The sequence below is a fragment of the Necator americanus genome, chromosome X (assembly GCF_031761385.1).
Source record: "Necator americanus strain Aroian chromosome X, whole genome shotgun sequence".
NCBI lineage: Eukaryota > Metazoa > Nematoda > Chromadorea > Rhabditida > Ancylostomatidae > Necator > Necator americanus.
In genome coordinates this window covers 28,994,938-29,019,032 of record NC_087376.1, presented here as the reverse complement: position 1 = coordinate 29,019,032, position 24,095 = coordinate 28,994,938, and the positions used below count along the sequence as shown (strand labels likewise).

At 38.4% G+C, this 24,095-nt stretch overlaps 1 protein-coding gene across 4 annotated transcripts; it reads left to right on the top strand.

The window, feature by feature from the left end:
• Positions 1-853: 853 nt before the first annotated feature.
• Positions 854-23,016, top strand: RB195_025823 (uncharacterized protein; the record flags this gene model as incomplete). Of its 4 annotated transcripts, XM_064214128.1 has the most annotated exons (21): positions 854-1,204; positions 3,775-3,868; positions 9,171-9,245; positions 9,326-9,490; positions 11,416-11,463; positions 11,537-11,608; positions 11,676-11,733; positions 11,789-11,914; positions 12,131-12,272; positions 12,331-12,418; positions 19,498-19,638; positions 20,230-20,390; positions 20,459-20,657; positions 21,042-21,161; positions 21,221-21,329; positions 21,398-21,471; positions 21,543-21,617; positions 21,694-21,830; positions 21,893-22,018; positions 22,105-22,293; positions 22,864-23,016. In XM_064214128.1, the coding sequence occupies 21 exons, from the start codon at positions 854-856 to the stop codon at positions 23,014-23,016; spliced, it is 2,703 nt and encodes a 900-aa protein (XP_064070008.1). The 4 variants fall into 4 exon arrangements, with proteins under 4 accessions (XP_064070008.1, XP_013309446.1, XP_064070009.1 ...); XM_064214127.1 differs by lacking the exons at positions 854-1,204; positions 3,775-3,868; positions 9,171-9,245; positions 9,326-9,490 and adding an exon at positions 5,315-5,342; XM_013453991.2 differs by lacking the exons at positions 854-1,204; positions 3,775-3,868; positions 9,171-9,245 and having other exon boundaries at positions 9,334-9,490.
• Positions 23,017-24,095: the final 1,079 nt, after the last annotated feature.

Below are 24,095 nucleotides of genomic sequence, written 5' to 3'. Positions count from 1 at the left end.
GTTTCAAGTGGTTTACAGAAGTGTTTTACAAAGAGTAAATCTTGAGATTTGAATAATCTTTCAGTAGATATTCAACAATCCTAATTTAAGGTTACACAGAACTCTATTGGTGTAAAAAGGATGAATGTTCAATTTTAAAGATATATGTTCACTTGACCACAAAATTCCCCAATCAAAATTTACAGGTCTTTATCGCTCAACATATGACTGCAATGAACGCATCCATCAATAATGCTAATTGATCGTTTGTTTCCTGAAAATAGCCGTAGATTCCTGTAGAGTTGAATTGAAGACACTTGTTAGTTGCACGCGACAGCCATATAAGCTGGTGTGTTCCGATAACATTCGGGAGTACAGGAGGTTATTGCTGCAGATCGCATATTGTGTTTTCTGATAAGTCCGCCACAGGCACGTCCTGATCAAAAACTGTTACATCACGTTCGTTCACAGCACATCACTCCGTCTACCAAACTGTACTTTAACACGTTAGCTGCTGATAGTTACAGTCGATTGACACTTATTACGTGGACAGATGTAGGAATTATTCTTATGACAGGGAAGGCGGTCCGCTGCCTCTACTCCACTTTTCCAGCCATTTCACAGGTGTGAAGCACGCATCGAAAGCCTCTTCTCCTCCGACTCTTTCCTCCGATCTGCTTCGGCACTTACTTGCCTGGTTGACTATCCTAACGCTGATAATGCTGCAACTTTATGGACATTACGTTCTTCTTTTTTTTTTTTTGAAACGAGCTTATCACTATTTCGCATGTTAATTTTATTGCCCCTATGAGCAGCGCAACTGTGATGTGTCTGAACTCTTCTTTACTCTCACGACAGCACTTTTTTTTCAGATATGATCCGAAGTCCGGAGCATGTGCAAAACCACGATGTCTCCAAACCTGTGCTTGAAAACTCGTCCGAAAACGCAGATGTGGTAAAACCATGGAGTGAACGTAGTGACACAACACGAGTGATTCTTCGTCGAATGTCCTCGAATCGAAAGCGTCCTACTATTCTACATCATCCGTCACTTGACTGCGCGTCGACTTCTGCTCCGTGCGAACCGCGGTCAGCTCCACCAACAATGTCAGCGATTCAAGAGCCAAGGATTCGCCCAACTCGACATTCACTTGTTATTCGAAACGATAATACCATCTCTCGATTTGTTTTCGAAACCGATTTTCGTTGTTCGGACAAATGTGGGGTGAGTTGTTTGTAGTTTAAAAATGGTATGATTTATGGGAATTGTTATAACAGAAAAATTCGTACTACATTAGGGTGAGACAGCAAACGTGCAACGAACAGTCATCCCGAACGTTTTTCGGCTTTGAGCTTCTTACACGTACTGTAACAGATAATTTTTTATGAGAACGTCTTAGAATACAGGTGATTGCCATATTTCAGTTATCTGTTCACTTGCAATAACCTAGGGTTCGATGTTCAGGATTAAGAATGAGTTTTTTTTTTCTTCTGCACTTTTTGGCCTGTGACGTAATCACACTACTCATACGAGAAGAAAAAAAAAATTAAAACGTTGGTGTTCAACAAAAACGCCAAAAGACCAGAAATAATCTGTGTACCGCTGTTTAAACGGGGGAAACCTCTTGGCTTTTGTGCTTGAAGAATGCTATAAAATAAATAGACGGTCGTTTAGAAGAATCCTAGTAAGTTCAATGACAACTACATATCCATTCCATTACATGGATCATCCATTATAGGATACTTCCATCACATTCCATATCCAATCTGGTAGAAAGATTCTGTTTGAAAATTTCTATAATAGAAATCAGGATAATCAAAAATTTTGCAAAAATATGTTTCATTAATGTTTGAACAATATTTCACACAGCAATCCGTATCCGTATCCAGAATTTCAAAAGTAGAGTTCGTGTAAAGTGTTAGGTCTTGAAATCTGCTCGTAATGAACTCGTGGCTCTCGAAAATTGAAAATTTCTTCGTCGATGTTGTGAAGTGTTTCCATTTTTTATCTTTAAAAAATCTTTTGTACTTCTATCTGCATCGGGAATGCGAAAAAATTTACCAGATGACTCACCCTGTTAGTTCTCACTGTTTTTCCCTTTCTTCAACTCAACATTCAACAATCCCAAATAGAAAACTGGATATATAAGCTAGCGAAAAAAAGCTGTCCGACAATTTGCAGAGTTTTGAAATGAACACTGCCGTTTGGATCGAAATAACAATTTTTCGCAGAGGAGAGGACATTTTTGATTTTATTTGGGTTTCATCGACCAAAACTTTCTCTTCCCTTTTCTTCCTTCCTATTAGTTAACTAAAGAAAGAAGTCATTGACGACATTAAGGAACTGAAAATAATGGACGCTGAATGAAAGTGGAACGAGAACACAAATTTTTCTCCCAATCTACATAAGTGGTCCTGAAATGTTTAATACTGAACAAATTTCGAAGAGATAAAGCGCGGTAGTAACTTTTAGAAAATCTTAGAATATATATATATATATATATACTCTTACTCTTAGAATATATATAAATATATGAATATATGAATATATATATATATATGTATATATATATATATATATATATATATATATATATATATATATATATATATATATAGTTTCGAGAAGGGATACGATAATTCTGGAGCAAGCGTGGACGCATTTTACCCACTTTCACGAATCAGATAGGAGGGGTTATAAATGAGTTTTATTATTTCTAAATCTATATACCTTGCTTAATGCATCTTAATCCAGACTTTTGTCCACTGTGTTCTTCTGTGTTCTGTGTTCGACCACATTTTTCTGCTTGCTGAAAATCGTATAATTTTTTTTCCTTTTGATGACAGATGTATTTAATGTTGCTGTTCAAACAGATTGTAGATTCAAGATTTACTAGTATATGTTTTAAGAGTTCTAACTGAATAGTCATCTTTAAAATTCTTAAAAATGGTTTGAGGCTAATTAATATGCAAAACCATCGACTGCATCTCCAAATACTACCCATCTCTTTGAAGTTGTTGTGATAACTCTTGCAAAGAAAAACTACGAGAGGTAAATTAAAGACTGCGAAAACAGCAGCAGCTGATGGTCGGAGCTACAAGTGAAGCATCCGTTAAAATTTTTTTGAAATCTAAACCTGAAATTAAAAAAAAATTGCGCTCATATCAAACAAGAAATTTGGGGTTTTCGGAAATAAATACAATTATTTTGTGGTATTAGGGTCGTATATTTCCCATAGTTTAAAAAAATGACTTGGTCGTATCGACACGACTGATTTGTCGGAAATTACGGATTTTTCGTACATTTCGGATATTACTATGGATAGAACGATTGTATGGAAGTTTAAAAATAAGCATGGAAAAATGCACGCGGTGAATTCTGAAATCTCCTAATGGAATGGTTCATTGTACGATACAGTATAGTACAGCGTGCGAGCAAGCACAGGAAGCTATATTTGTCTACATTTATTCAATATTTATTCAATATTTATTCAGCAGAAACAAAAAATCTATTCAATACAAATATCAGGCATTATTCGATATTGCATCTGCTCTTACAGTGTGTTGCGATAATAGTTCATAAAAAAGTATGGAATAAAAATGAAGCAAAAAATCAATTCCAGCTGCTGTTTGAGAATTGATGTTTCCTTTTTGAGAGTGAGCCAATCCTTTTGCTTTAGCCCACGTTGTACTTGAATCCTAGAATAATTCCTTATTAATAGTTCATTGGAAATGTTCATTAATAAACCTCCTCATCCATCTATAACTCTGCTACTTACTAGTATATTCTTACAGGTATGCTCTAGTACACATTTGGACACTGTATTCTCTCCATGTCGTCACGTCTATGCTTGTCACGAATGCGCCCGAGTTATTTTACGAACGTCTGGTGTGTGCCCGGTCTGCAAACACACTATCGTCGATGTCGACCGATGTTGAACGAGTCGCCGCGGCGTTCCCGTTCTCGAGCTTCACTCATTTCCCTTCAATTTTACTAAATAAAAGTGTGGATTTCAGCTTGCAGCTAACATGTGTTTGTTGATAGTAGGAAGTAAATAATGAGGTTGTTTACTTGTGAAGGAGGTTAAGGGTAGCATGATACATGTACTCTCAATTACCAATCATTCTCGCTATCAGTTTGCTCTATCTTACGACTTCTTCTTATCATGGATAACCTACTTCTAGTGAACAGAAGGTTCTGTTCATTTGAATGGTGGTATTTCGAATATTTAAAGAAATGAGAAGTTTATTCGAATGGTGGAATCATTGTAATTATTTTTAGTCATTGCTTACTTCTCTCAAATCTCGAGCAGAATTGATTTCGTTTCATCGTTTTTGTTCAGATGCAAAATATGTTGTGAAGAAAGATGTATTTTCTCCAACTTTGTTCCTATTCTGTTCTAAATCGTTCACTGTAGCAAATACAGTTATAAGAAATTTAATGTATGGTTGGTACTTAAAATTATCCGAACTGGCTTCACCTAGCCTGGCACATATATTTCGAAATTCGCTGAGGTCTTTCGACGAAGTCCCTGATGTTCACGTTCATCTTCGTTACACTTAACGCCGCAGCCCCTTGGGCTCACTTTGCAATCTGAACAGCTGCTATGTGTGGCACGGTGTGATTTTAACCTGCAGAGCAAAACGAATTCGGATAGTTGTCACATGATATCTGCATGATTCCAGCATGTAGTATTACTTTCTTATACCACTTTTCTTTCGCTGATAGACTTATATTTTTCAAACTATTAATCATTCAGAGGAGTTGACCAAGGCCACCGTTAGGCCGTTATGTTACACACTCTGAGGGCGTTTTTCTTCTATCCTTTTTTTTTCTGAATGTTGCCGGCAGTGGTGTATCCGCGACGACTCCTCATTTTCTTCGTTTGTTCATAGGGGGTAGCGAAACGTTGTTGTGTTCGACATTTCCACAATTGTTGGTGGAGATTAGACTCTTTTTTCGCAACAAAACGCATTCCCCACATTGTTCAGAGTTTTACGGGCGAGTCCACTGTTCATTGTAGAATCCTCCATCCGTCTTCGTCTGTTTGCGTTTTGCTAGCCGACCAGCTGACCGATTTGGACCTAGCCGATCGATTGGCTCTCCCTATCGATCTGAAATCTGGTCCTGTTCTGTTGATCCCCATTACATCCTCTCATTCGTTTCTACACTTTCTATCAGAGGAATACATACATTTCGTGGACTTATAAGCTTCGTTTCGTGCATTTTTAAAATCATGGTGGCAATCTGCAAACGCGGAAGATGTAATATTAGCATCGTTTTATCGATTTTTTCGTTCTAGACTAGGCACGAATACGATTGTGGACGCACGCAATGGGCAATGGACATGGCACTCCATCCAGTGAGTTGAATTTCATTTTCGATTGTGTTCGGGTGTTCGTTGCGATAAACCGAAACGATGATAACGCAGTTGTAATGACTCAGAAACGTCTTTATAAGTTGCATAGAGAAGTAAAGGAATACATAATTTTTCTCACATATCATATAATAACAATTAAAAAGTAACAACTAATTGTTATCGATGTTTATATTCATTTGAGATAAGCTCGGGGAAAAGTGATGCTTCTCATTGGGGTCCGAAATTCTCTTCCTGTATCCTACATTGACATTTTAAGGTATTTTCACTTCATGACTAGATTTTGAGTTTTTTTTTGTTCCGTTGCAACAATTCATTGATTTGATTTGATTTTTTTTACTGATTGCAAACTTGCTATTTCTTCTTTATTATTCAGGTTTGTTACTACTAGAAATGTTCTACAAGCCGTGAAGACCTCAACCTTTTAGTCTTTAGCTAATATATGGCTATTGTGCAAGACGTTATTTTAAGATAACAATTATTATTTGCTTTATGGACTTCAATCCAAAGACATTTTTCATTAGTAATTTCTCCTTTGCGGTTTGTTTGGTGGTGAAGCTGAGAAAGAAGAACTGAACATAACTTTGAACTTAGGACTAGAAAATAGCCTTTTCACCTTCGGCTATACTTGTAAATATATGAATTATCAATTAAACGGTGTTTGTTTCAAGTCTCAACGCGTATATTGTACTTCGCTTGCATTTTCTTTACTTCAGCAGAATCAGAGAAGTATTTTTTTCTTGAAATCTTCAAACTTAGAGTCACACTACTTTCACTTGCTCGATGACCAAATTCTCGACTTATGACTGATCTGTACTGCAAGAATAACTGCTGCTTGAACGTGAGCCTGCGATATTCTTTGTAACAGCTCACTATTTCTGCTAGAACGTTCCTGTGGGTTCTTAGAGCGATAAACAATCTTTAAAATTCTGGTTACTGGTGTTAAATTTTATCTACTATCATTCATAGACTTTCTAGAATGGTATTTTGCGTAATTTGGTATGTTTTGGGTAGACAGTTTTCTCCTGCCCCCTTCTACACTTCTGAACGCTTAGTGATATAGGTATTCGATTTCGCTTAGTATTATTTCCAAGCTCGTTTATTTTGTCTTATTTTGTTTGTTTGTCAACTCTATTTCGAAAATAATTAGGAGGGGATTTGATTTTGATTCTAACAATTCGTTTGGAACAAGGAATTTCACATTCGGAGGTATGACTCGTCGATCTTTCGAGTCATAATGTGATAGCCGGAGCTGGTGCTCCGACTCCATTCACTTTTGGACGGATGGCGAAGCAATGCTTATCACTTCAGTTGTACCCCGTGAGCCAGACCTTCGCCTGAGGAGGGTTATTCGAGTTACTGGAATATTCTTGTTGTTCTTGCCCTCACGCAGCGCGCTAATAATATCAGGTAGCATTTTATTTCTATCAAAATTATTCTCCCATGTTCGTACGGAACCTAGTATCCAAATCTGGATGTTCTAACTAAGAAAAGTTAGGGAGGGTCAAGAAGTGGATCAGGATCGATTTCTTTTCGAGCGCGGGAAACGTCACCCGCCAAATCGGTCCTCTCACTCCGCCTGCACAGCTCACCCTCGGTGACATCGTCGCTACGGGCAATTGTCGTCCTCATAGTACATTTCGCTGTTGTTTTTTGTTATTCACTCACAACAGTTGGTGCCGGCGGGATTTTTTTTTCTGCCTGCAACAGTAATCCGCAAACAGCGGAAACATGTGGAGATTGTTCACTAGTCGTCGACCTAGTCAGTAAGACAGAGAGTGAGTGAGGAAACGAGTGAATTTCGAAGCGATCAATAAGAGACGAGACCACGAAATATCGCGTACACGCCACTTTGAATTGTCATAGTGAAAAAGGTATGCTAAGTTTCGTGTCGGGCACTTTTCTGAGTCATTCACATTACCGACAGCTAACTAGTCTGCGTTTGTGGATTTGCGTTTCTCGTAATTGAGGTTGTATCTTTTTTCTGTTATCAAATCTCTATCACTTGCATTCCCAAAAATCGTTTGCTCTCCTCTGCGGAATACAGTTGTTCTGCCGTAGGTTCTCCTTACATGAGTAGCTGTGAGATGTTAAGTTTAGGAACTACACGGCAGCACTCATGGTCATACAAAGGTTTACTTCAAGAGTTCATTTGCAATTAGAGTATTGTTCTTTCAAATCGTATTGTGGGTTTCATATGGCACAAGATTTTTGCAACTTAGACCGTGCATAGGAACTAAATGTGTAATGATCATGCCGAGTTCCCGGCACGAAAGAGCGAACTGTATTTGCACCTTTGCTATGACGCTCCCTATTCCTGGTAAGTGGAACTCGTTATGTTGATGATCAATTTCGAAACATCGTTCTCTTCGTTCAAAGGTTTCTAGAAACTCCAAGATTTGCAGCTACTTTATGTACACCCTTCAGAAAACTCGTTCGGCATGCTGCAACATGTCTAAGACACGCTTTTCTCCTTACCTTTCTCCAGTGAAAATTCTGTTTAGATTAATGGATTTTAGATTCTGGTTTTGCGGAGGATAATCCTCAAATTCTTAGTGATCTCCAACATGTTCGTTTTCTTAGGTATTCGAACAGCAAACCTCTTTGCTTATGTGCAGCATTTCGAGTCAGGCTTATTTGAATATAGAGAAAGGGCATTCTCACTTAGCTTGCGAATTCGTTTTTGTGTCGAAAACTTCTACAAAAGTGATGCCTGATTTTTTTGAGTTGTCCAGAAATGTTCATTCCCAGAGGATTTTGTTGGGGAGATATATGGGAACTAGATTGAATCAGTCATCAATTTCCTGTACGGGCAATCAGACCCTACGTTGCTTTGCATCGAGGCATTTCTTTGGTTATGTAGCGAGATCCAGTCTAAGGTAGGAGATGCAGGAACGAACTCTTATCCACAAAAATATTTTGTTGACGTGGTGATACAGGTCTAGACCAGGAGGAAGTTTCGAAATTTCAGATCAACATTATTTGTGTAACGAAAACAAATGGAGATGAACAGGCGGGTACTATCATGTGTACTGACTGATAAGACGTTTTCAGAGAATTTCCATTCTAGTTCTTAGCTTTGCGCCTGGGCATCTTAGCAGCTGTTGTCTATGCGTTTCCTGTTGTTACATCTCCCTTGTGATGGTGTCTGCCCATATAAACTCAACCTCAAAATTGTAGGACTTGTGTTAGGTGGTTGAATAAGATGAATCATCTATGCGGCATTTGGTTGTTTACCTAAAAGTGCGGGAAAGAGACGAGGTTCCACAATCAATAACTTTGGAAGCTTTTCCATACGCTGTATTTTTTGCACTTTGAGATCTTACTTCCAGGTTTGTCCTGGTTTTTTTTTTTGATACTGTTTCTTTTTTTGCTGTTATTTGACATTAAAAATCTAAAGAGCACCAAAAGCGTCGACAGCGTAGGTCTTTCGTTGTTTTGAGGAGGTGACATTTTTATTGTTTGCAAGCTGTTTCCTCGCTGGGTGTCAGCTCATGCCGGCAGTTCATCTTCATATGCCAAGTGTAACTATTTTTCAACACAAAAATTGTTATTTTAACTGATGTGAGAGAAATGAGAGAGGGGAACGAGAGATGAAGGGTCAAGTGACAAGCGTTACGTCCACCGCCGGCGCCACATATGTTCACCGTCGACTCGAAACGAGCATCACCGCACTCAGTTGTTTTGCTCAAACACCGGCTCTCACACGGTGTCTCACTGTACCACAACAATCCGTCCTCATATGATCCTAGTCTTGTGATCGGAACGTGTCTTCGTGCTATTGTCCTCCGCAACTGTCAAACTTCGTTTGAGGGCCAATCAGTGCTCAGCTAAACATCAGCAGTCGTCCGAGTCCAAGCAGCACCACGGCTCTTGAGCAGCCAGACGGTAACAACGATTGTTCGAAAGTCACGCTGTCTAGTTTTCTGATTTCCTCACATTCCATCCCATTCATAAGTCGTCTCCAGCTTTCATTATGTACAACTTACGTTCACGACGAAGACGACAGCGAACCCTATCTGAGATCTATAGCGATGACGAACCACGATCTGGATCTTCCAGTTCATACTCGAGTTGCGATTCTGTTGATGAGATTCTCGAACGATACAGAGCGAATATTCGACGACTGAGAGGTGAGCTGCATACTTGCAAAAAATTTATGTAAGCCCTAGCGCGTGACGACTCTCTTCAGGCTGTCTCCCCTCTTCTGCAGATTGTAGCTCTGCGGATTGGGAGAACCTCTCCAAGTTCGAGTGCCAATTATCTTCGTCAGCAAAAGTCATAGCGAGCTAATATGTCGGGGAGTGTGCAGGCATAAAAATTAACCTCTCAAGTGTATGTACAGTCCGACCGCTTTTTGGACTCTGGAGATTAGCTAAATGTCTGCAATAACTAGGCTAGAAAATCACGTATTTGCCACTAGTATGATGACTCCTGTATTTCATGTTGCCAACTGATCTACCACACTCAGCTTTTCGATATTACTTTCCATTTCCACCCAGAACAACAACTTTTAGCACTTTTTTCTCCAGCGATTCTCGTCAGAGTCATAGAATATTTTTGGGCAAACGGTCGTCTTCACTGTTTAAGTACTTGTTTTTCAAGGATTTGTTGGCTGGTATGCAGATTCTTTTGATAACCATCTAAGCACAGTTTGGTCATCACTTGAAGCCCTGTCACACTTTTGCAATAAAGATGAATTTCGCACAACTGCCAGACTTTGCGCACCCGTACTCTCTCTCTCTACTTGGTCGGGAAGTTTACGTTAACAAAATGAAATTTGTTCGGGATTAAGTTCTATATATGTCCTTTCCTTTACGCTTCATGTTTTTTGATATTAACTCTGTATCTGACGCATGTGGCAAACCAGTCGAGCTTTCCTTTATCTTTATCCCTTTATATTATCTTTATTATCCCTTTATATTGTATTCGAAGATAACAAACTAAATAAGTATAAGAAAAAACTTTTTAAAAATTCAAAAAATCATGAGAAGTAGCCGTTGAAAAGTGTACGTCTCACTGTTGAGCTGCGCTGCCGTGAAAGGTTTAGAGGAGCCAACACTTTCCAGATTTTAATGCTGAGATCTTCTCTTGAAGAAAAAAAAACTTCTGGTATTTTTCTTTCGCCTCATGATTTCTGTATTTCTTGCCGGGCACATGACCTTCAGTTGCTTTCGAATACGAGTTGTCTATAACTTTTCAGTTTACGATTTTTTTTCTGGTCAGCACGTCTATAATATGTCGGTAGGTGAAGTTATATGAAGTGTTGCACGTTCTTAGCTTGCAGGTTGTGTACACAGCTGTTTCTTAATCATAAAATGGATGTGTTTGCTTTCGGACCCAGTGCGACTCATTGCAAAGGTTATTTTGGCCCACGCATACTTTCTTCAATGAGTCGAATCCTGTTCCCCGTCTTTTGTTTTCATGATTTTTGAAACAAAGGACTGATTTGTGAAGTATTTGATCAACCATCAATTCTATTATCCTGATTTATTTCATTATCTGTAAGGTTCTCATCATTATTGTGTTGTGTATTGGGTCACCAATGGGTGTTCTCGGAAACCCTTGATAGTTGCTTACAAAAAAAGCTATATTTTAATCAAAATATACAGATGTACTGTCCGTCCCAGTCTGTTACATAGTCTTTCATAATTTTTTTATTTGGTGTATCCTAGCAGGTGTTTTACTTAGCTCAGTTTACTCATGAATACTAAAAGAATCTAAACGCTAGAGTCTAATATATTTCTTAAAAGATAGAGCTGAGCCGAATTTGAAACCTATTCTTACATGATTACTTCCAATTTTGTAGCATTGTAAATTTACTATAAGTCACAAATTTCCAACACAGGATCTGCAGGAATCATTCGAAAACTGAGTATTCCCCCTGAATTTTTACCTGGAAGCAAATCTCTTCTCAGAGCGTTTCCTTTCGCTGACGTCATGACGCGATCGATTGCTTGCCTCAACAGTTAACTTCGTTCAAATCGATCAGTAGTAAACTGAAAGGGTCGACAAAAGAATTTCTCAATAATTTTCTCTGTATACCTCCCATTTTCAGACATGGTGGATTCGTTTCCAGATTTAGATGGAATTACAGTGAATCAAGGTTTGTCTTGCTTAGTCAGACTGTACTTCTTCTTTTCCCTTCTCAGCACATATTCTGACTGAAATGCCTTTAGGAACTGTAGACACGAGACTGCCTCAGTTGGGTTTCCACTCAGTTCATGGGCAGAACGTAATTTTACAGAAAGGTATGCAATTTATGTGTGTCGTCTGTGTTCGCTGGCGGTTTTGTCCCCGAAACCGCACATGTTTTAGGTGGTCGAGTGGCGAGACGAAAGGAAAGCTTTTGCAAGGGACTTGCTTTTTCAAACAGGTAGTAAGTGTAATTTCAATCCTTATTTTTCTGGCATTTCGGCTTATATTTTTAGACCTGTCTCCGTTAACGAGAACGTCTGCTTGCGTTTGACTGAAGTGTCAACAAGTTGGTCAGGCGTTCTGAGGTTTGGTGTCACAAATGTGGATCCGGAGACATACAGAAATATTCAAGTACCCAAGTAAGTGTGCAATTTGCTAGAAATTCGTTTAGAGATTTGTGTAGAAACTGCTTTTTTGAAGAAAAGAAGTTGAACTGATGACAGACTATTAAACTACTGTTTTTTTTGTCGTTTGGGAACATACATTTAAATTTATATGTCATTTCCAGAATAACATAAATTATCAGTCGGCTGGACTTGTGTTGACCTGATTCCAGTAATTAGTTCTGATTATAGATTCGCTTGCCCTGATCTGACTTCAAAAGAAGGGTTTTGGGCAAAAGCTCTCCCTGAACGATATTCTGTAGAAGGTAATATTCTCCATTTCTCCATCACACATACCGGTGATTTATACTATGGTGTGAATGGAGTCCATAAGGTTTGTAGCTGTTCCCACGTTTGCATTGCATAATCATTTATTCATATCTGAGGTTTAGGGTGTGTTTTTGGTTGGTATTAATGTATCACTTCCTATATGGATCATTGTGGATATTTACGGAAACAGCGTAGCAGTCGAGTTTGTCGGTGAGTTCTAACAATTCCTAATGTATTTTCGTCACGCTTAAGCTTTCCAATACCACAGGTTCCTTCTAAAGTACTTTTTATTATGTCATTCAAATATTTGATAATCGTGTTCGTGCGAGTGATGTCCTGAGCAGCAGAGTGGGACAAGTGAAAATTGCAGTATAACAGGTTTAAACAAAGAATTGTCCTCGAAGGAGGAAGGTATACCGGTCGGCTGCAGCTGCTGGAATTTTTCCACTTTCTGTTATTTGAGATAGGGATTAACTGGAGAAACAATGGCGCTGAAGTTGCAGTCTAGTTGTGCGGGCAGTTGTGTACACCGTTAACATTAGTCGAGTTTTAACACTCTCCATTATTATGTTAACAATTGATATAGTTTTAAATAGGGGTATCTTTCTTACGTGTTTGAGAATTTTACTGTCCTCGATGATTTTGGATGTTGTAATAGCAAGAAAAATTCTAGAATAGATTTGCTGAAAGCGGTTTTTCTGAAGTTAGAGTGGCCAAAATATGTTCAGTAGGCTAAGAAATTTTGTCGATATTGATTACTGTGTAAAAGGAATGTAATTTATTGAAGTGCCATTCTAAGTAATTATTTCAATAGATTGCTTAATAGCTGTTCAAGCATACTGCAGTTGAAGGCGATGAGCTCAGAATCCCAAAGGATTAAATTTTTTGTAGAGTTATGATTGAAGACGCTACTCACGCATCCGCCTTTGCTTGGACATCTGACTTTTTGACTTCAGTAGCCTACGTTTTAAACTACTTAATGTTGCTTAGTACTATTTTTTTTCTCGAAAAAAAGTGCAAACGTTGATTGAAGAGCGGTACTTATTGACCTAAATTAAAGCGTATGAATTTATAAAGCGTGCAAGTTGTTTGATATGAATTCTTTAGTCCACGGTTGCTACATTGCTATCATTTTGTTTTTGCTGTCATTTCTCAAATAAAATTGTCCTCCACGTGTATCATCAGAATCACGGGTTAGTCAGCTGTTGACAGGATAGCTCATACTTTCGCGAAAGTTTCATGCTGTGGTTCATCACACAGCGCTTAGTCTACTAAGAATAAAAGTATCAGTAACTAATCTCGGTCGAAAATTTCCGCTAAAAACGACTGAGTCGTAGTAATTCCAGAAAATTGTAAGTACTAGTATGCAGTAAAAGCCTTTCATATGTCGCAAATGTGAGGCGCTATTATCCACGAATGTTATTTGGAGGTCCATTTGGCATCCAGAAGTAGCTTGAAAGCAGATATGCTCACTTTTAAGGTATGAAAGTAAAGATTTCGATTTATTGAGGATTTTAATTTGCTTAATAAAGTCTGTACATGTAGAGGTATACAGAAGAAGGGGTAATATTAAGTTGTAGAGGAAAATGTGAGTTATTCTTGAGATGAATCCCAAAGAATGAGATTGACAGTGTTGAGTATTCCGTATGACGATGCCTTATATATATAATATAATATAAATATATATATATATAAAGTGGATAAAGGATAAAGTGTCTGGCGTTAATCAATCCGCTTGGGATGCGCCCCCACGTTCACTTCAATTCAGAATCGTTTGAGGTTTACGAACGTGTATCTAGCCTATACAATGACTTGCGGTGGCTAGCCGATGTGTCAAGTCAGTGCTTTTATCCTCCCAGACAAGTCTGGTACCAATTTATCGACCCCGGAGGGATGAAAGGCTTGGTGAGCACTAGGGCGGATTCGAACCTCCGATCGATCGTGCAGGAAGCGGAACCTCTAACCGCTACACCACACCCGCCCCATATATATATATATATATATATATATATATATATATATATATATATTTAAAATTTAATCCCTTCGTTGATACCACCTTAAAAAAGCAGTTGGAGTAGTTAACCCTATTATATGCATACTTATACAACATACCTTGTAAAGAAATATTTCATTTAAGTTTTTCAAACGGCAAATAACAACTGAAGTCTCCTGCAATCTATGGATAATAATTGGTAAGAATATGGTCTCACCTACTGCAGCCACATAGTAGTGCCACTGCTCCAATGATAGATGCTCAAACGTATCCAAAAATTCTTCATAACTCTTCTTCTAGGCACATATCTTGTGGTAAATCTCGACGATATGAAGGCCAATGTTTTTAAAATGTTGAATCATCTTCGAAATGCATTGAAATTGAGTCAAGTTGTGCATTGAATTGAATTGACAGAGAACTTCACTCGCGTCCTCCACTTGATTTGATTTCACACTTTCCTTCTCTTATTCTGCGGACGATGTTTACAATTAATGTTCTGGTAAAATAAGAAGGCGAACGGTTTGAACCTTACAAATCTTTCGAAGCCTTCGTGTTGTCCTTGATGATGTTATAGTCTTAAAAAAGAACAGAACTGCATTAGTTTCCTGGTACAAGAAAAAACTTGAACCTGCTAAGCTGAGGCTATATATATATATATATATATATATATATATATATATACATGTATATATATATATATATATATATATATATATACAACTAGTAGTAAGATGCTTCCGTTTCGTAGTTCCTTTTTTGCTTTCTGATAGATTTTTTCTCTAGGGAAAGCAGAGGCCTTCGAACTTTTTACCGTACAAAAAGTATTCTTTTCGAAACATTTTCTTTTTCTCGAAATTATACTCCTCGCTCTTCCAAAAAAAAAAAACAACAATCAAACTGCATTGGAAGTCGACCTATGCAGTGTACCAAATCAATTTGGATATTTTCCAAGCTCTTTTTCTGGCAAGGGAATGCTATGTAATGTTGCCTACTAATATCGCAAAGGTCTGAACATTATAACTCGCTAAAATTTAAAAAAAAGGAATTCCAATGATGTGATTGCCGTGAGTTGTTCGAATTGTCGATTCCCTGGTAGTCTTCTCTGTCGTTCTATTCTTTTGCTGATGTTTTGAATATTTTGAAATCATTGTATATTTAATTCTACATTTTTTTGAAAGTTCTACTTCTAGTACTCGTAGCTAAAGCTCATGAAAAATTCGTTCTTTCGCGAAACGAAGATCGTTTGACACTGTAAAGCGAGTAACGACGAAACGCCAAGGCCGTGAACTCGTCCATGTGTCTCGAGCTGCTCGCTTCTACGTTTTCCTCTCTTGCGCCGCTCTTCTGTATTGACTTACAGCTGCTAGCGCCCACTCATCGCCCTTGGAAGCATTGTCGACCACTTGTTTTTTTATCGCACCCGTAGCACCTGCATAGTTTGCAAGTTACGCGGTTTAAAGCATTGAACGAGCGAAATTATGCGAGATTCATCGCGCTACAGACAAAGATACGTCGAAATGTCCGTCCAGACACGTTTTTTTTCCTGGACACAACACGTTTCCGGCATGCCGTTGTGAAAGTGTATCATGTTGTAAAGCAGACGTGTTCTCAGACGGACGAGAACGATGAGTCATAGTGTTGCTGAATTCGTTATTAGTTCCGCAAAATTGCGACGAAACAGCAGCGTTTTCCCGCATGATGTATTGCCTTTGTAGGAATATTTAGCGTTAACTTATCTTCATAAGTATTGATTGCTGCGCTGTCAAAAATAAGCTTGGCTGTGTGTGGATTTTTTTTAAACAACAGAGTTGGATCTATACATTTTGGTATTCGTCCGTAATGATCCTACCTACATGACACATCTGGTATGGTGACAATGACAATTTAAAATTTATAAACATTCTCTCCAGACCTCCAACACTTTCAATATTTTTCGTTTTTCTACCCCTGATGCAACACGTCATTTAAGCTAAGACATGGTAGTTTCTTCTCAATACCCACCAACATCAATGCCTTTCCCACAGAAAAATTACAAATCTTTTGATGCCTACTCTATCTCTGACTCAGGTGTGCAATGAAATATCACAATTGTTGTTGATCCCATTCCGAATATAGATTTGTCAAACCAATTTCTGTACATCTGCATAAAATTTAACCCCTTGATTTTGAATGTATGATGACTGAATGAATGGGACTTTAGTGGCCTCGTTGCGCGCAATACTGTTTTTTTCTGCCTAGGGTCAATAGAAGTGCAAGTAGTTCCACCTCATCTTGTTTTGTTTTCCCTATTCGGCCTCACTATTAATAACATCCACATCTCGATTCAAAAAAAAAAAAAGAACTGCTAACGCAAATGTATGGTTTTAAATCTGTCTGGCTTGCAAGCTTGGGCAAGTGTTATGCGTTTTTTCTTTTTTGGTTGTCTTTACGAACTTTCCTTGAGAAATTATAGTTCTGAGCACTGGATAATTTTAGTTATTTTGTGAATGAAGAGGTTTTGCAACTTTTTTCACTCACCCACGGCAAACAAGACCCGGATTCTCCGCTGCGAGATCTATAGATTTTCTGCGCTCCTCATCCTATTAAATCATTTTTCTCAATTCCAAGTAATCTGAATGCGTTCACTTTTCAAACTCCCTTATTTTACTAGTTGTTGTTTCTAAATATGTTGTTGATGTATTTCAAAAATTTACAAGATTCTACAATTTTCATTGCTATAACTTTGTATTCTTATGCTTATTATTAGAATCTATAAGTGTTAAACCTGTATGGATTATTTCTAAGAATCTTGCTGTCATGATGTCGGCATGCTTTTGCTAGTTGACTATTCTGGATTATAATCGTGGAACTTCCCCTTTGGTACCAATTGCCAACATTTATCACACATACGCGATGCATGTTCGCCTTCACTTAATGCATCGACGGCACTAAGCCCAAGTGAATCCTTTTTTTTTTGTTTGCAGGTTTCAAGCAACGTTTTTAACGATTCAATTTGCGTTGTACGATGCGTTCCCTGAATTTGAATGTGGTGCGCGGTTCTTCCGTTTCCTGAACACTAATTCGTCGAAATTTCTTCAATAACACTTGATGGTGATTAGATGGTTTAACAATTTTTTTTTAAACTGGGAAAGCAGGATTTGTTGCCAGGAGGTTCCGAAAAAAGCAAACTGATGCGTCATTTTGTTAGAGCAGGCAAAAAGTTCTTCGATGGTGATGTGTTGAATCCTGTTAAGGGAATGTAATGAATCAGCACTATTCAGTACATGTGAAAAATACGACCGAGACGTTTGTACAATTTTTGCTGATTCGCACATTCCTTCCGAAAGGAGGGAACGTTTTAGGTTGCTAAAAAAGGATATAATGGGTAAATCTTCTTGTCATCATTTATGTCGGATTTCGTTCTTTCGCCGTTTTCGGGTCACTTTTTTTGTGCTTAATGTGAAATTATGTGTTAATGGATAGAATTAACATTTGCGGTTGTGGATTACGTAATATTATATTGACACTTTGAATATAAAGTACCATTATGGAAACCTTAGGATATCCATTACTGAACTGGTCTATATTAGGTCTTCGTTTATTTTGTAGACTTTGGAGTTGAACCGCAATTCTGCCTAATGTTCGTACTGCGCGAGTGTGCGGTATTGCTTTACTACCCTGCTCTCGCCTTCCATCTCATCAAGTAACATTTTCAAGGATCAATCAATGGTGATCTGATGATTTTTGCAATGATAACACATCGTGCAATAGTGGAAGAACTGCAGCGATCATCACTCATCTCACTCCCTCTGCGTCCTCGTCCTCATTTCGTCCGACTCTACCCTCACGTTGTCATGTAGTTGTCACTTGTCACTTGTTCACTACTTACGGTCTCGGTTCACTATTTTCAAATCCAATCAACCATAATATCGTCAATATCCAAATTTCCTGTATTTCTTGCGTTAATACGCTCGACTAGTGTTACAGTAAATGAGTAAATACTGGCGCTATCGTGTGCTTACGAATCAGCCATGTGATGATGAGGTATTGCACGACAATGAGAAGGCAAAACTAGTAATATATGGTGAGTTAGTGAAGTATAAATCATATGTATGGTTTTACTTGAACGACCAAATCAGTGATGATTTTTGTTCTTCTCTGATTTCATGAAAATGCGTGAAATTGTGAAATAGGACGTTTCTTCAGTCAACCCGTCCGTCCAATCAATTTGCTAATCATTTTAAAGCTTTCTTTGAGGAATTGCGGGGAAATTCGACGGAATCGATTAGGGTTCGTTACATATTGGGTGGCGGAAATGAAATATACCTTTGTTATAAGCAAAGCAATTGTTCTAATGGAGTTCGTGAGAAAGCAACTATTTGGCATGGCTTACTCCAAATGTGAAGAATCCTTGAAGTGGCATTCGGTTCAATCCGTATATATGACCAAGTGTCAGTTGTAGCTACAAGTGACATTTGACTCGAACATTTTTCCACTGATTTTTTTCTCACCGTTTGCAGTCAGAGTGTAACACGGTGGTAAGAGGTTCCGCTGCGACTGTACACTCGGTGGTTCGAAACCATCCTAGGCTAATTAACCTATCATCCTTTCGGAGTCGTTAAATCGGTACCAGGCTTGTCTAGACGGATAAAAACACAGTTTTGATATATGGGCTGGCTCTTTTAAGTGAATGTGCATGCCACATACGTTCATAAACTTTTCTGAAATAAGAAGAACTATTTGAATTTGATTGCTGGTTGATCAGTGCCAAAGACTTTGTACTCTTTTTACCCCCAAGATGGGTCGATTTTTACCGCGTCCTCTTTTCTTTGAACAGCTCTTTCTTAAAACTTGATAATATTACGTAAGAGATAACAAGGGGATCTGTTTCTGCACGCAACCTAACAGTAGCATGTGTTGTATTCATTGATGCAGAAGATTAAAGATGTGACGAAAACAATTTTTGAGCCATTTTACTTGGTTTTTGCATTATGAGTTTGATATCGTGAGAGTGTCCTGAGGAAGACTCATGGATGATATGAAGCAAAACTTGAGTGAAAATTGAGCACATTGGTGATTAAGTTCCACAGTTGTATAATCATATCCAACTTTTGATGAATGAATCTGAAATTTACTGGTTTTTGAACAATCTCAACAAATTTCAAATTTAGATGTGCACAGTTTACATTAATGAAAGTTATCAGACGTTTTTCTAAGGCAGACAGGAATTTCGAGCTTACTGTGTAGAACGCCGGTGATAATAAGTATAATAAGTTTTAATGATGACCTTACATGAATTCCAGGAGTGTTTCAGATCCATCCGACTTCCGCGTGCCCCGTTCGTCATCGGCTGCTCCCCGTATAACGAGCGCCAGTAATCCTAGTCATGAGCCGGCTGCACCTGTAGAAACACCAGCGGCACCAGCGCCACAAATACAAAGTGCTACTAGTAGCTGTGAGTTTTGTTAAAGTTTATATATATACATACATATATATTTATATATATAAACTATATATATATATATATATATCTTCTCTGCACTTATGTTTCCATTCTATTCTACTACTTCTTAGCGACTTCTATTTGTAACGTAGAGGAACATCTATAAATATTCCACGTGAAACAACTCCTAGTTAAAGAATCTCTTCTCAGAGTGGAGGTGTCCTGTCGAAATTCTCGGTTTTCTTGTGACTGTTTATGAGTCAGATATCTTTGATCACCACGATGTTGGTTTATGTTATCTACTCTGTCTCTCTTCTGTCAAACCAAAAGGATATTTATGATATGCTGAATTATATAGAATTATTTTCATCGAATATTATTGACAGTATTGAGGAAAAGTATTTATGTCCACAGACGTAGATAATAGTCTTGTTTTCATATTCTTTTTCACGTACGCTTTGGGAATCGAGGTTACGAAAAGAAAAACGGTGTACAACAGCTAGTGTGTCGCCGAAAAATTGTCATTATTTCCATAGAAGTGCATCAAGTTATTTGTTGCTATGGAGGGTTTTTTTAAGGCAGATGTTTATTTTGATAATTTAGCATCGTCGAACTTTGAAACTCTTCGCTTTCATCAAATGACGGGTCGACATGTTTCCCTTAATACTATGCGAAATATGGCAAGTCGATGTAGTAGTGAATATACGCAGGGTTATGTGTTCTCGGAGCGACCAATCCGTAACAATGAAAAAGTTGTGATTGAGGTTAGCAGCGTTAGAAGGTCTATATTAGACAATAACGCTACGTAGACTTAAAAGTGACTGTGTTTCAGGTGCTAAGCGTTCAACAATTGTACAAAGGTGGCCTCGCATTCGGAGTTACTTGCTGTGATCCATCAACGCTTCGCTCCGCTGATCTTCCGGATGATTCTTCGGATTTAATTGAGATGCCACAATACTGGGTCGGAATTAAGGATATCGCTCTTCAACCTCGTGTGAATACCGTGCTCAGTTTTTGGATTACCGATGCGGGTAACTTTTCCTTTATGGTTTTAGTATTTTATGATCACCTATTGCAGTTATTGCGAGCAAAAAAAATCTTAAGCATTCTCATCGTATCAGTATTGTCTAATATATAGTAAGTATAGTTAGTTCCACACTTTCGTGGCGTTAGGAGGGAGTTACAGTAAAATCTAGAGAAGATTCTTGAACATAAAACAACAATTGAACAAATGGTATGAGGTAGTGCAGATTACGAAAGATTTCATGAGGTATAGGACGCCTTTCTGAATGAATATGTGTGAATTCAAGTTGAGTTCGCATTTGGAACAAATTCATGCGATTCATGTTTTCTTTGAAGGCGAAAAAGTGGAGAAAGGGAGGAGTGGAGAAGAGTTGAGATGGACCTTTTTGCAGGTGAAGTGAAGTTTGAAAAGGATCAAGGTCCTGCTCGTACAGTTCTTCATGTTGACAACTCGCTTCCTCTCTACATGTATTTCGACCTCTACGGATCAACTCAAGCAATCAAATTGCGTGGTACTGTGATCTTGTTATCCGATGTGTTTCCCATATTTTCACTCTTAACGTTTTTCTAGGAACAATGCCGGTATCCCGATCTCACTCGCCTCTGCCCAGGTCCACATCTTCATCGACATCTGCGCCGACACGGGTTGCTCTGCCACCGCTACCAACAATGATCCGAAGGTAACCTATATGAGTTGTTTGGAGTATGAGCTAGTCCCTTTATTAAATAAAAGTTTGCTTCGTTCCAGAGAACCTCCTGCTCTGCCATCAACGCGATCATCCCAACCTTACGAATTCTCGTCGAATATTTTGCGTGTCCTTCGTGAGAGTTTGCTTGTTTCCCTTCGGATTTCTTTGACAGTTCTGTTCATATCTGATTTCATCTGGTTCTAGTACGCGACGAAGCAAATGGAACCGCAGGACTCCCACTTCCTAATATTCTAGACGATGACTATGATGAGAATAATGGTAAGGAATTTGTTCAATTTTCTTCGTCCGTTTTTTTTTCCTTTTGCTTATAACGGAATGGTAACGTGAATTGCAGCAAACACACGCAGTCGTCCATTGCTTCCACCAAGAAGAGGCGTTGATGATGCTGTATTGCGCCGTACTGTGGATGACCTTCTGACAGACGCTCCGGCAGTATCTCTACCACGTCCACCACCAATTGCACCGAGACCGGTTCGTTCTTTCATATCCGAAATGTTTAAGCGTAATGAACGCCATTGTGAGACAAATTGTAGACTCCACTGCTTGGACCTCTTCCTGCTCCTCCATCGCGTCCTCCTCCACCCACTCCAACTGCAACAGTTAGTAGCATAGGCTCTGGCAGTACATCTACGTCGTTACATAGCGCTACCAGTGCACTGGTATGCTTTCTGAGCTGATATCTACTAGCGATTTCACTGATCTTGACCATATTTCCTTCTTTTCAAGATATCTAATCCATTTCTAGGATTCATTGCTTGGACGACCGTCGGGCGCAACTCAGGACCTTCCCTCCTCGTCTCGCTCATCTTTGCCGAATCTGCAAAGCTTATCCGCTTCCTCTGCTACACGTGCAAAAAGCGCTCAGCTGAGTGTGGGGCGACAATCAAGTGAGCAAGAGGAAGGTCCTCAAGGCGATGACACGGATGAATGCACGGTGAGGGTTTTTATTTGACTTTAAGGTAGAGTCATCTGCATGCACAGGTAGTCAATACTACTGAGATGCTGCGTAAGATATTTTGAGATTAGAAAAAAATGTTGCCTTCAGTAATGTTTGAAGATGTACGAATTAATTGCACATCCATTTTAAATGATCTTTTTATTGAATTGCTTGTGTATGGGCAGTGCTATTTTCTGGTTTGGACATGCAATTCTTTAACGGAGAAATGTGATCGCCGAAATTATATCACTGAGATTTCTATTTTCACACTTTTTAAATCTTTTTTTCCACTAAAATGCAGTTGGAGATGTTTCCTAGAACTGGAATCAGTTAAACTTCCTCTATTAATGAATATAAATGTTCCGCAGAAACCTTTACCTCTTTTTTGCCATCATCTTCTGTGGTTGTAGCTTCATGTGTTCACTAATGGACCGTAACCAGGCCTTTGCGGTCGTAAGGATTATATGTTCGTTATTTCAAGAGGAAGAAAAAGTTCTGTGATAGTTTGAGAAAAGAGCAAATTGAGTTTGAGATACTGTTGATTATTTTAATTTGCTTTTATTTAAGGTGTGTATGTCAGCTCGAGTGAACAGTGCACTGTATAAATGTGGCCATTCGTGTATGTGTTACGATTGCGCGATGCAGACGTACCGTTCATCGGGTCTATGTCCGCTGTGCCGTGCTTCAATTATGGACGTCATCAAAATCTTCAAAGCATGAATCCCCTCATAAATGTGCGTAAATTTCTTCTTATTGATTTCCTAGTGTTAATGTGCGTAAGATATCACGCGCTACGCTTACTTATGTGTGGCTCATAAATTCATACGATCACCCTTATCCCGTAATGGAACATTTTTTTTCTGGAGCTCTTTGCTTGTCTTACGGTAGATTTTCACTGATTTTCATTACTTGTCGTTACCGTACGCGTTCGAGTTGTGCTGTTTGGCTTGCTCATAATTTAATTATTACCAATACAATTCGTGTACTGGTAGTCGGTTTTTGTCATCTTCGAATATTACTCATCAGTGCGCCAATTCTTGTCTTCCCTTGCGACTTTCAAAAACTTTTCACCGTCATTCAGTTTTTTTTTTTTCGAATCACACGCCATAAGTGTGAGTTGTTTCTCACATGTTTTATGCATTTTTTTTAAACTGCATTGTACTTCAGTATTATTTTGCTCTAACGTCATATTTACGATGTGCACACCTTTTTTTCAACTTTTTTTTATATGTTAGCGTGTTTTTGAAATACGTGATTGTCCATAATCTTTTTTTTATTTGCGTTGAGTTTCTGTGTCGAACGAGTCCCTTATAAGCATCCAAAGGTGCGGTGAATCCTCATGTTGATGGTTGTAGATTTTCGAATTCTTGTAATCATATTCTAGTAGTGACTTGTAACATTCACGAGTACGTTTTTATTTACGTTGATAGCTTTGCTCGAGAATACTTGTAAATGAAGGTAAACGATAGTTTTTTGGGTGTCGTTGGATTAGCTTGACATTTTTTTCTTTTTGTAGAAAAGACGTGATTTTGCGGGTATGTCATAGATGCTACATGATATCTGTAACCGATGAATTATTCCGCAGAAAGGATGGATGGAGAAGATTTCGGGCTATGTGATCCCACGAACCTTCCTAAGGTACCGGTAAACTGGTAGCTATGAATGGAAAGGTATCCTTTTTTGGTCCGTCCCGTTACTAGGCTTGTGATAAGCTCTTCATTTCTTATAATACACGTTACATGGATCGGTGTAGACTTAGTAATGTTGGTTTATCATTACAATTTTCTAGGAATACTATT